The 13,512-nt window shown below is 37.3% G+C and overlaps 3 protein-coding genes across 4 annotated transcripts; 1 reads left to right on the top strand and 2 right to left on the bottom strand.

Moving 5' to 3' along the window:
* Positions 1-103: 103 nt before the first annotated feature.
* Positions 104-2,067, bottom strand: LOC147764861 (uncharacterized). Its single transcript, XM_087002682.1, has 2 exons — positions 1,829-2,067; positions 104-577 (listed from the first exon to the last, which is right to left on the bottom strand). Exons 1-2 carry the CDS (start codon positions 2,062-2,064, stop codon positions 247-249), a joined length of 567 nt encoding a protein of 188 aa, XP_086858808.1. The 5' UTR covers positions 2,065-2,067; the 3' UTR covers positions 104-246.
* A 2,394-nt stretch (positions 2,068-4,461) lies between these two features.
* Positions 4,462-7,461, top strand: LOC106152600 (beta-1,3-galactosyl-O-glycosyl-glycoprotein beta-1,6-N-acetylglucosaminyltransferase). Its single transcript, XM_013526245.2, has one exon. The coding sequence runs from the start codon at positions 5,406-5,408 to the stop codon at positions 6,942-6,944; it is 1,539 nt and encodes a 512-aa protein (XP_013381699.2). The 5' UTR covers positions 4,462-5,405; the 3' UTR covers positions 6,945-7,461.
* LOC106152606 (macrophage metalloelastase) lies at positions 7,455-12,936 on the bottom strand. Of its 2 annotated transcripts, XM_087001610.1 has the most exons (11): positions 12,256-12,936; positions 11,871-12,081; positions 10,952-11,024; positions 10,648-10,746; positions 10,392-10,492; positions 9,931-10,141; positions 9,626-9,784; positions 9,265-9,375; positions 8,601-8,746; positions 8,223-8,373; positions 7,455-8,003 (listed from the first exon to the last, which is right to left on the bottom strand). In XM_087001610.1, the coding sequence occupies exons 2-11, from the start codon at positions 11,904-11,906 to the stop codon at positions 7,768-7,770; spliced, it is 1,323 nt and encodes a 440-aa protein (XP_086857736.1). In that variant the 5' UTR covers positions 11,907-12,081; positions 12,256-12,936; the 3' UTR covers positions 7,455-7,767. The 2 variants fall into 2 exon arrangements, with proteins under 2 accessions (XP_086857736.1, XP_013381704.2); XM_013526250.2 differs by lacking the exon at positions 11,871-12,081 and having other exon boundaries at positions 12,256-12,935.
* Between the last annotated feature and the right edge of the window lie 576 nt (positions 12,937-13,512).

Genomic DNA, 13,512 nt, shown 5'->3' with positions numbered 1-13,512 from the left:
GATTCTTCCATTTTTGTTCATTAAGCCTGCAAGGTATTCATTGGTCTTACTTTACTTTTCCTTCTGAATACATTTCTCAGATATCACTTTGTAATTTATGTGGCTTGATAAATATTTGAAATATTCATTTCTTATGCATCCTCTTCTGGCTAGAAGTAAAGCTAAGCCTCAATTAGCCAACAGGTTCTTTTTCCATTGTGACAGTTGGTCTCCTCAAGTATACTCTATCCACAACAAGTATTGCAGTCAACCAACGTAGACTTTGTCCATTGTGGTAGTTGTGACATTAATTGTGTTCGAAACCTCTTCTCCAAATGTTATCCCAACATACGACATCATTGGAAGAACTCCAATGCAGAAAAACCCAATGATGAAAAATATCATGGTCACTGTTGTTCCCGTAAGAGAACAAAGAAAGGCGGCTTTGCCTAAGCGCCTAGCACGGGCGACTTTTCTCTCCTCCCAGGCGGACACGGAGAGGAAGGAGAGGATAACTGCTGGAAGACCACACACTGGGTTGCAGCAAAACAGGAGAGTAAGCCATGACAAGGCCATGTAATCTGGAGGCTTGGTTGTTCTGTAAAATAAAAGAACGTCAATAAAAATGAATTGATGAGCCAAGCAAAAGTTGTGTATTAAAAAGTTGTGACCCCGCCCTTTTCACAAAGTATAATTACACTATATAGTTTTTTTTTTTCACTTCGTTTCATATCAGATTTCATGAATACAATTTATAAAAATGCATATACACTTACACTGCGATTACCAGGGAACATAACAGAAATACATAAATGCCCTAAATGAATGTCCCAAAATTATAGGCCTAGATCTACGTGTTGTGCCGTTCTTCCGTATGCTATCATGTATCGGGGACATAGAGCACATTTATACACTCATTCTCAATATCATATTGGTCCATCTAACACTTTTTTAAATCTTATTTTATTAAAAGTAAGCCAGCGGAAGAATTGCTTGTCCAAGTGGAATTTTTCTAACATCAGTCTAGCAATTTAAATCACTGAAAAAAGTAATTATAAGGCGTATCTGTTCTGACACAAAAACAGTCTGCGCACCGGCGATTTCTCACGGCGTATTTTCGTGGCTGGAGGTTTACAGCGCAGAAATGATACATTGTTATATCTATAGATATTGTTAGAAAGCCCATTCAATGCACATATATTTTCATATATACCATAGGAACTTGAAAGTTATAATGAAAACAAATAGCTAAGTTAAATTTTTTCCTGTTTTGGACCGTGTGAAAGGCGTGGCCTGACACCCTATTAAGGTATGTTACAATGCCGGTATTTAAACATGCGATTTTTAGTACCTTATTTCTACGTACTAGAATTTCTACGTACTTGTTTGACGTTGAATTTGAAATAGATCTTGTTTATTTGGAGTGTTTGATGTTGTGAAAGTGCTGTTTTTGTGTATCATTTCCAACTAAAAACCGCCTTGTATGATAATCCCCGTTTAATTTCATTTTTCACTTTTCTATTTTCTTCAAATGGGCCTACGTATTTAAATAAGTTATAATTAAAAATGTCCTTGGTTATCCCATTTTCCATGATGCATGGCTGTAATAAGGATAGCACTTTAAAATAAATATTTGGGGAAAACTCCCATTTGTAGTAAGCACAGTGTACATAGCAACAGCCCGATTTTTTATACAAAAAGAAACAATGTTGCACAAAAATAGTGTCCACGAGGCTGGGGGGGGGGGGCTTATATTAATGTTGTTTGTGTATATTCAATATAAATATAATAGTGAAATATTTTGCTGATTATTTTATCAAGACTTCAGTAGTATTGGGGGTATGCTTACTTGTGGCCGGTACGTTTACTCGCAAATAACTGTCTTAGAACTACGGGAACATTTGCGGCCTCCTCTTCCTCATCCACGTTTTCCTCGTCCTCGCTTGGCTCTGCTGTCCTAAATATTTGTAACACTGCAGCAATGTTTCGTTCATCAGCACCACTGTGAACTCTAATAGCGGTTGATCTAACAACTGAACTTTCTATATTGTTACTGGAGTTTTCGTCTGGCTCCGGAGCTAGCATGTTGTTTTCCTGGGAATCTTAGCAATGTGTGCCCACTCACTCTACATACACGCCCCACAATACTTGACTGACAGGTGTCAGCAGATTGTGTTGCGACTGACAAGTGCCCACAACCAGGGGAATAAGGTACACGTTTGGTGATGTAGAAGGTTTTTTACGGCTTAAAAAAATGTTTCTTGTTGCCAGTACTTTTTGTTGCATATGAAATATTTTAAATCAAGTAAATGTGAACCGCACAGGTTTTATTTCGAAACTTGGTTAGGGCATCTTTTAACCTGGCTCAACTCAGTCTCATAGTTTTAGAGTGTAAATATTGATTTCCTGAGTTAGTTTCATTATTTTTTATATATACCAGTGTCTATGAAATGTCTTTGACTGTCGTTAGGGGGCGTCTCGATAGTCCGAGCGTTCTTTGGTCCGGCGAAAAATGGTAACATTTTCATCGGGTTTTTTAATCAAGGGTTCATTGGTCGGAAGGTTCTATAGTGATCATTCGGACCAATGAACCTTCGGACTATTTCTACGGCCCCGTCTATAGTACCCCTGGTTGTACTTTATTGTTTCTGCGACTCCTAAGAACCCAGTTTACAGCGCACCACCGTCTGAGTTAAGAGAGGAGCAGCATTAAGAAACACATCTACTGCAATCGCGTCTGATGCCCCTATTTCACACAGACCACGAATCCCACGAATGGCCATGAATTGACAAACTTCAGGATTCGTGGTTGAATCGTAATCAGCTCGTGAAGTTCTTAACAGATTCGTACATATTCGTAATCAGTTCTTGCACTTCTTGACCAACAGGAATTGGTGGCAAAAACTTTGATGCCCCTATTTCACACAGATCACGAATCCCAGGAATTGAAAATTTCAGGATTCGTGGTTGAATCGTAATCAGTTCGTGAAGTTCTTAAAAGATTCGTATATAATCGTAGACAGTTATTGCAATTCTTGATCAATCGGGAATTCGTGGCAAAAAATTTGAGCCGTTCAAAGTTTTGGCCACGAACTCCAGATTCCAAAAAATCGTAGTGAATTTCTGGACAATATTCGTGCGATTCCAGCCGAATCCCACGAATATTCGTAACAATATCGTACCTGTATCGTAACTGAATCGTGAGCGTGTCGAATTAGACCAGAAAATTGGCAAAATCTCACGAATCCTTACGAATCCTGAAATTTGTCAATTCCTGGCGATTCGTGGGATTCGTGGTCTGTGTGAAATAGGGGCCTGACATTGCACATCATCTCTGCATCCTGGAGTTACTCTTGTGGCAATATATAAGTAATTAGAGTTGATCCGTATCTTTGTCCCCTTACAATTTACAAGTTTTTTCATGTTCACAACGCACCTGTCTTGTTGTAGTTTAATCACAAAAAACAGCAACAACAACAACAACAACAGAAAAAAACAGATTTTGGGGGTGAAGAAACCATGAGCACTGCTACCTGTAAGTGTAGTAGCTTAAGCATGTAGGAAAATTAATACTTTGGAGTATGTGGGAGACCCCCCCCCCCCTCTTAACTGAAGCCCCTACTGGCACCCCCTTTCAGGATAGTCAATGTTAAGGTTGTTCAGGTCAGGGAGGGAGTTGGCGTTACACAATGAAAAAATATCTTAAACATATAGCCTACCGCTTCATTCAATGTTGATTCAATTTTACCTCTATAAACCAATCTAAGGGATAGTGCTGCCTGGTGTAACTTACGTTGCGTGAGAGATTCTGTTATTTGGTTATTTATATACATTGAAAGAGCATGAAGAAGAAAATGCAATTATACAGGTACACGTGAATACATAAAAAAGATAGCTTTCAGTACGCTTAGTTTTTTTTTTTTTTAATTGTGGCAAGGGGGGATACATTATATGGCATTTATACAACCTAAAGGTAAAATTTCATTAAAGAACATTCCCTTTTCCATCCAGAATGACCTAAGCTGGGTTTTAATCTTTAATAAAAGGGGTTTATCAGAGATGTTGAGACCTGTAAATGGTATCTAGGGGATTTACTAAGGAGTTGCGAGGTTGCTAAGAACACTATAACCCGAGTAGAGATAAGTCACAGGAGCCTTTGCTGTGAAAGTCATCAAAAATGCATTTGATGTGACAAGACTTTGAGAAAATTAATTCACTAGATGACTATATATAGCTTCATTCAATGTGGTGCGAGACGTGAACAGGATCTTCCCTGAGTTTACCTCGTATCATATTTTAAGAAATTCAATACCTCCCATTGCCACAGCCGAAACTCACTGGTTGCAGACCTGGTGAGACGCACAACAGGTAAAAAAAATCAAAAGGTAAGATGTCAGTCTTAACTCATACAACGCAATTTTAAATAGTTGATAAATGTTGTTCATTAAGGTATAAAATATAAATCATATTACCTTTACCTCTGTGAACTGACAATGAACAGAAAACGCTGTGAATTAGCCATTTTGTGTTTTTCTATTTTTTTCCGGTATTTACTATTTCTTCACGAGTCAGGTAAGTTACATGTATTATTACCCACTGTGAAGGTAAATCATAACTGGGAGATTACCTGTCCTACAGACGTGTCACTAAAACAAGCTATACCAACCTCTATAGGTGCATAAGATTTCCTAAAATACAAAAACGCGGTTGTGCTATTTGAAAATAAAATTTTGACAAAATGATACTTGGCAGACATTTTCATACTTTGTTATGTTTACATAAGCTATAGTATTTGGAAAATGACCTAAGTCATTTTTGCTGAACTTCCCCGGTACGGGGCGCTGTACATCGGTGAACAGACTGTGCTGTCTTTTAACTCCGGGGTGTCTAAAACAGACTGCCTAATTCAATTGCCATCGGTAACTCGGTTATTTTTAGCCAGTTTTCAAGCACATAAACTATAACTTTTGAACCGTTAGTCCGATTTGAAGACTTCTTACAGTTTTGGAATCCATGTACAAAATCGATTTTATCGTTGTATTAGAGGCCTGAATTCTAAAAAAATGATGGCTTTATGCAGGCGTTGCATATGGGCCAATTCAGTCGTTTCAAGCAAAATGATCAACAAAAAGGCAAAAATCGAGTCACAAACCCATTAGAAAAACAAAATAGCCTCTCCCATCAGCCCGATTTCTTCTGTAGGATCCCTAGGTCCTGTTCTTTTAAGAACATTGTGCTTGTTTGAATGGTAAAGGTGTAAGTCTTTATATAGACGTACGTATATCAATTTGTTCTTTTCACCAATTGAGTTTTATCTTTACAGTGAATGACAATCCTCGATGAAGTTATTGGTTTAGGTCCAAGCTGTCGTCGTAGATCACTACCTTAAAGACTGAAAAACAAAATTTTGTGCAAAGGTCACTGAAATGTACAGAGGAAGACATGTATGCAAATGGATGTATTACAGTTTCAACGTTATTATAGCTATAGCAAATATTTCAATGATATTGATGTTACAAAACTACAGACATCATGACAAGGTGGTCACTGATAGGGCTGAGAGACAGGACCTTAACAGGGTGATCCTTGAATGGCATCCCAAGCAGCATTTTCAGAGGAATAATAGCTCATTTGAAGCACGCGCGGAGGAGAGATTGACGCCAACACTCGACAATCAGCATGTCAACGTCACTGGCAATTTTGGGGGCAAAATGGCACAAAGAATTACTACACCACCAAACAACGCCAGTAAAAATATAATACGGAAAGTCATAAAAGACTTTAAAGTAAGCACGCGCAAACTGTATTCGTTAAATTGTTTACCTCTCATAAGAGGTGATAAGAACGCCGTTCGATCAACACTGCTGATGCTGCGTAAAAAGCCATACATCCCAGCCACGGACGAATTTTTGGAGTCCTTAACCCACTCAGAACATTGTAAAACATTCAAATCTGTCCTTGGTTATGCAGACGCACCTTTAAGTGTTGAGGAGGCTGAATTCCCCATAGCATATAGTATAAAGCTTCATCAGTCTGCCGCGCAAGTTGAAAGGTTGCTTAGGAATATTTACATGCCACAGAATGTTTACTGTATCTACGTGGATAAGAAATCTCCTCAGCAATTGCATAAAGCTATGAAAAATCTTGTTGGGTGCTTTGAAAATGTATTTTTCGCTAGTCATGTAGAGGAATTCATTTACGCTTCAAGTTCACAAATGATGGCTGACATACAGTGTATGCGTGATCTTGCTGAATATCCTGTAAATTGGAAGTACCACATCAACCTAGCTGGACAGGAGTTTCCGTTAAAAACAAACTTGGAAATTGTGAAAGTCTTAAAACTCTTCAACGGCACCAATGATATAGAAACATACGTCGATCGCACCCCCAATCAAACGTCAAAACGATATTTTCACGGATGGACGGTTAAAGATGGGCGGATGTACAAGCCCTCATATACCAAGAAACCCGCAAACAAATTTGAATTCCTCTGGAAGGGAAGCGCCTACAATCTTTTCAGTAGAGAATTCGTAGATTTCATTCTTACAGACCCCGATGCCATAACGTTTATTGACTGGTTACACGACACTTACGCACCTGAGGAAGCCGTTTGGGCAACTCTGAACCGCCTGCCGAAGGCGCCTGGGGGTTACCAGTCACCGATAGAGGTCAGGCATGACAGAGACACCCATGCCTCTAGGGCCGTCATATGGATGTGGGACAGGGGTGTTAAGTGTCATGGTATGTTACAAAGAGGGGTGTGTGTGTTTTCAGTTGAAGATTTACCATGGCTTCTCAGCAAGCCCCAATTATTTGCAAACAAATTTTATTTAGAATATGATCCGATATTGATGGAGTGTTTGGAGGAGGTTTTAGAGAATCGAACTAAAATTGCTCGCCCTGAATTATTTATCAATTGGCAATATTATAATAACTTACCTCATATAAAAAATGAGCTGAAGTAGATGTTTTGTGGATCAAAGACATCCAGCCGGACTTGGCACAGAAATCAATCCAAAAACCCAATGAAGGAATTATCGGAGTTTCGGCTGTAATCTCATGAAATATGATTACTCGGTCTTCTGCAAATGGACTTCTGGTCTTCATGGTATGGCCACTACCAGGGAAAACTATACCCAAAATTTCCAAAACATGATTTATTGACTTATTTGCATTCAGAGATGATTTATTCTACTGATTTGCTGACCTTGGACCTCGTCACCTTTTTTTCTAATATCAAACGCCAAATGAATGTCACAAAAAACTTTTGAATCGAGAGGCAATATAAAAGTTCTTTAAAATGGAGTGATTTTAAAGTTCAGTAGGAGTTTTCTTTCTCTTTTTCTTACTTTTTTAAATCTATACAATATTTTAAAAGATTTATCTAAAGCATATCCAAACTATGACGGACTCCATTGTCTAATTTAATGGGATTTTAAAAAATCATTCTGGTCAAAAATAAAATAAAACATCAGTTTTCCTATAGTAGTCAATTTATTTAGAAGATATATAAATACATATGTACAGAATTTAAATAGCCCTAGTATACATGTACAAGGTGTTGAAAAGATGAAGAATATGATAAATGTTTCAGATACACACAGAGTTTGTACGTTGACATTCGGTTTTAATTTTTAAAAATACACAATAAAAAGAGTTTGAAAATAAATAATATAGTTTTTAAGGTAACATTTTGATATTTGCACACCTCTCTCTCTCTCTCTCTCTCTCGATAATAATATCAAACAAAGGCAGAAAGTAGAAAAGTCTAATGATCAGACTGGGCCTTCACGTCTCACAGCCCAGCCAATTCTTGGCAGTGTCCAGGGGGCCTGTCATGTACCCGTGTCCACTGGAATGTTTCCAGCGATAATAGATGGCGCCAGAGAAGAAGTAATGCCTTCTGTTCGTCCACTTTACTGCCGCGTCAAGTTGTGTGAGATGCCGCAGTGCTTTGTGGGAACTGAAATGCTGGGGGTATCCGGGAAGAGGGCTATAGCCGTCGTGAACATAGTAGTACTCGTCTAGAATAGTCAGAAATACATACATACGCATTTGTCATGAAAGTAATTATCAAAGCAAAGTTTTTTTTTCTTTGATAAATAAGTTCAGCACCGAAAAAAATATCTTAACAGTTACGGGTCCTAGGGTACATGTATGTCATTTCATAAAACAAGACGACCAAAAATTCGTAATATAGAGAAAAAATAGAAATATTATTTTAGAATTTATAATCGCTTTACCTTTTGTAAAATACAGCTTATTCCCCCAAATAAAAACTGCGTCAACGTCTGAGATGTCCATTCCCCATCCGCGCTTAATTGTGATCGGATAGCCGGCGTCCGCTTTGAGATTACCATTGGGGTCTACACTATATCGCCAGTATTCATTACCCTTTAAATCAAGAAAAATATCAATAATAATATTTCTAGCAATTTTGAGAGGAAATGTACATGTGTATATATACCGACAAATGTGGAGTTAATCCAAAATTATTAAAATCGTCATGATTTAGATATCTGTTACAGTAACACCGCTGAGCACTAAGGGGTTGCATACATTTAAAAAGATCAAAACAAAAAATAATTAAATAACGTATCTCAGAGAAAAACGTCCATTACCTTGAAAAGATATGTAACCTTTCTATTAAAGTAAGTTAATGCAGCGTCCACTGAATGGGGACCACCAGGAAAAGCTGTCCATATTGGCTGAGGAAACTCTTCGGCTACTGAATACCCGTCTGACTTCAGTATAAACACCGTTTTTCCTGATTTGATTGACAAAAGACAAGATTTAAAGGCGGTGCAATTTTTTGACTGAAATTTTCAATCTCCATCAGTCAAATCAAAATATGATTGCATTATAATTCAATTGACAAATTTATTTTTAAACCCGTCTTTATCATTGAACGTCACATGCATGTATATGCTATGAAACTATGAAACTTTGGAATAATCTGCCGTTAACTATAACACAGGCAAAATGTTGACGTTTGACTTCACTGAAAACAAATAATGGATGTTAACAAAGTATAAGCATTTTAGTTTAGTAATACTGCTAAATGAGTTTTTGTCTCTGTTCTTTTTGTTGCCATTTTCTTTCTTTCTTTCTTTCTTTCTTTCTTTCTTTATTTATTTATTTATCGTCAGCGTATTTATTAATTCTAGATGCATTCTGTAAGGTGAGGTATTTTATGGAATGTGGCAAAAGGAATTTGTCATCATCATCATCATTATTATTATTAAATAAAGATGATATGGCGATATTATTCTACAGATTTCTTACCACTAAACAGGTAGGTTCTTCCGTCCACAGCGACAGTGGCGGCATCTATTCTCTTCCCGTAGCAATAGTTTTTCCTTTGCGACAGCAATCCTGCTTCACTACCAGGAGCTCCTAAATGAAAGAAGCAATATGACTATCCATCACATATATTATAGTCACCATATACAGTTATTTTACTTTCTTAAAAAATACTCAACTATCTACAATGAGATAAGTATTTACAGTGAGATAAGTTGGCGTTAAAAAACTGCTCATCAAGTCACTTCCAGGAGTGGTAAAAATAAATAGTTTTTATTCAAAATAACACTGCATTCATATACAAATAACGTTAAATATATAACAAAAAATAGTGAGCACTGACCATACACCTTCTGTATTCCTGCTATATCGTCCTCGTGAAGTTTGAGATTGTCTTTGTATTTCGGCGTGAAGGGAAACATGATCGCGTCTTCAACCTCGGAGTGGGAGAGCCCTAGACTGTGTCCAAATTCATGCACCGCTACGTACAGTAAATTCCTCCCTAAAACAGGTGCGTTAAATTGATAGGAATCATTCTTGACATACAATTTTGTGTACTTCCATCTTTATTACTTAGGACATAGGTAGTGTTCGAGAAAAATACACCGTAGAAAGAGGGGAAAACTAAGTTTGACGAAAGGCGCAAACCTTTGTGTGTATCAAGAGTCCACGTTTCGTCTTCATCAAAATGAACCTTCCCTTGCTTGCTGGACTCAGGTGGGAAAGCATGGGCCAGTATGACCCCCTCACCATCAAACGGGTGTTCATCACCGTGTTTTCCTGACAAGAAGCGGATTTCTAAATCTGCGGGCAGTTTGTATACCTGGTGAAACCTTAAAGGGGTCACATCTGCCCAAAACTACAAGAAAATAATAACATATGTTCTTTATAATAAGATTATTTAATTACTTGTAACCTTGATTTAATAACTTTATCATTTATTACATTTTTTATCGATTTAAGATATATAAAGAACCCGCACCCGGGTTAGGACTGCTTATTGTTTGCTTTTCTCAAGCATTTTTGTTGTGTAAACTTCTTACACGTCTCATTTATACAGTCATCTTATCCACTTCAGTCCCCGTTTTGTGTTTACCTCCTGTGCTTACCTGAAGAGCTCTCATAATCGTTTTATCCACATCTTTTTTTGTAAGATCATTGGTATAATCTCGTACGATGTACGTCAGGTCATGTTTCTTCCACCTTTTTCCTGAATAAAAAATCGTAGATGGAACCAGTTTTAGTCGTGGAAAATAAATTATCTTCATCAAGTTTTGCTTAACTTTACTGGTTTTATTTGGTTTTTGTTTCTTAATATATAAACACGGGGATTATCATGTGCTAGCGTGATTCTTGAGACGATACCTTGGAGCACATATCTTTTCCGTCGATGAGTTTCCTTGGAATACTCGTGCGTACAGCGTGGTGGAGCCGCAAGTTTGTCAAAGCCGGTATAAATAGTGACTGAAAAAACGGTGAGATGTCCATGTAATTGGACTCACAACTTCCTGAGTGTAAAACCAAACCTTTAACTTAATATAAATTAAGAAAAAAAAAGGGCGATGTGGTGCAGGATCGCCAGCATGAAAAGGAACAAAACTAACCCAATCCGTAACGAAATGAAGGAATTTAAAATGAAGGAATTAAATGAAGGAATTAAAAATATTACCTATTTTAGGCATGTACTTGAACTCTGTCGCCTTATTTCGGTCCCTCCGAACTTTTGGATAAGTCTGTCCCTCCTGATAAGATAAAAGTTCCATGAAAATAAAACACTTAAAAAATATATAAATTTATATGAATATGGAGCGGGGAGGGGGGAAGAATAAAAAATACACTGGTAAAAAGAATGCTTTGGTTTATAGAAACATTTGTTCTAAATATAAATGAAGATTTTGTAATTTTTCCTAAAATTGTAAAATAAAGGTCAAAATGTTCTGCACAAATGTCAATACATATTCAGCCTCGAGTTAAATTTAGCTAAGCAGACCTTGCAGACATAACGAGAGAAAAACTGAGTAATTGTCCCGCGAATATTTTCTCTTTCGGGTAAAATATAACTTTGTTTGTACATGCAGCGTCGCCAGTGAAATTACTTAGAATAAAAAAATGTATGTAGACCTTGTCGTATTCATTAAGGCCACGTGTTACATTAACCAACTTTCGCGAGTAATGTATATGAATGTAGCGCAATATCATGAAAGAGTAGTCTTATTTGTGCCACTTAATTTACAAACATTTTGCGGTTGAAAATAACTGCTGACTAAGTTTACATCTACCAAAAACAGTTGCCATACGTGGATAGGGTATTTCGAAAATGAATGATTCTTACTGAAACAATTGCTTAAAGAATGGAATAACATTTCATTATTTCGGATGTTTTTTACATCAGTGCGTAGGAGTGAAATCAAAAATCGTCCTATTCTGATTTTAAAAGTATTTGAAGGGTTCTTGGTGAAGAAATATACATGTAGATGTCAACAGTTAATCTTCTTTTGTCTGCAACTCGGTGTTGATAAAACACAAGATGTTTAAATTTCAGTGAACAGAGCATTGTATAAAAAGAGCTGTCCTAGCGTAACCCTTACAGATGCAAACAAAAGTGAAATGAACAATGAGATCATTAATCCTGTCCACACACCACCACAGCACAAACCACACTCCGCTCGATCACCGAGTGCGTTTCCCTTGCATTGTATGACCGCAACTATATCTCTGCTCAATGGAAATTCTTTGTAATCGGCCCTCCTTTCTAAAATCCTTTATCCCAGGATATGGGACATAAAAATCTACTTCTGCCTGAATTTAGAAATAAATGGAAATGTTTTCCCCAATTAAGCCATCACATTTTTGGCTTCGCCGCTTACTAAAATAACATGAGTTATGTTCGTGGTCTATCACCTTAAGGCATGGCATTTAACGTGTTTTTTATGTCTAATACGTACTTGTTTCTTAACGAGTAACAACACTTACCCACAGATCTATTGCGTCGTCGTCCTCGCTGAGAACATGTCCAGCTCCATCTCTGGGTAAATTCAACGGCACTGGGTTTACTCTGGAGACTATGATAATAGAAAAGCTCACCAACCAAATCGTGTTCATATTTATCATTAAACAGAGTCGTGCAAGACAAACGACTACACTGTTCAGTAAGGTCTCCCTCTCTGTACTTTTCCCGCTCCCAAGCGTGCTTTTTTCTCGCCTTTAAAGAAGAAACCCTGCAACGTGCTGTTTTTTCGGAGGAATTTTGATACGATTATCAGTTGTGCGTTTTATAGATAAACAAAACTTATATGCATCTCTTGCCAGATCCCCGCTAGGTTATGGCCAGAACACGTTTTACGTCTTGTTATATGCTTGGACGTTACAAGGGCCTGGCCGCTGTGCCAGGTAAGGAAGTTCAGCATTGTCCGACTCACGGACAACTGAACAAAAAGTAAGACTGACGTGTCTTGCGGACTGACTGTGCACAGTGATGATACATAACTACAAAGCTTTTCTATTTCCGCTCCATTTCAATGAAACGGATTGTTAAATCTCTTTTTTTCTAAACAAACCCCAAATTAGTCTTTAATATCTTCCAGACTGTTTGGTCAATTGTAGGGTATACAACATTTAGGTATTTCCTGACAACTCTTATCAAGTGTACAAATTCCGATTTCAGGTGAACAGGGTCCATAACTCAAGCCGTGTCACACCAAGTGTGCATTATAATTAGAATTGTTATATGTTTTGCAAACCAGTAATGTGTCAAGATTCCAGGGAGCATTACCGTTTAATTTCGTTGTCTGCGGTCGTCTCGTGCACTTGGCAATAAATCTTCACCCAGGATTGCGGTTAACTACTTAATACTACCAAAAATTTGGAGGTTTGAGGTCGGGTTAGTGTTTTGAGTTGCATTATTTGAACACAATACAGAAAGATGACAAACATCGTTGTTTGAGGAAGCCTTTTTCAACTATTTATTCATGATCGACTTTGATGTGATTCTGAAAGACATTCTAATTGTTACACCCGTTTTTCAAAACAATGTTGCTAGGATAGGTACCAAGTGTGATAGTTTCCCGGTTATCCCAACCAAGGCGACTTCTTCAATCTCTACATCTTATTGTCTGTTTTCTTAAACGCATATATATATATATATATATATATATATATATATATATATATATATATATATATATATATATACACGTTGCTCGATATTTCTGCTTTTACCCTGCAACCCCA

Source organism: Lingula anatina, chromosome 1 (genome assembly GCF_051362555.1).
Source record: "Lingula anatina isolate TDL-2025a chromosome 1, LinAna3.0, whole genome shotgun sequence".
NCBI lineage: Eukaryota > Metazoa > Brachiopoda > Lingulata > Lingulida > Lingulidae > Lingula > Lingula anatina.
The sequence above is the reverse complement of the archived record's forward strand: the minus strand, read 5'-3'. Positions and strand labels throughout refer to the sequence as shown.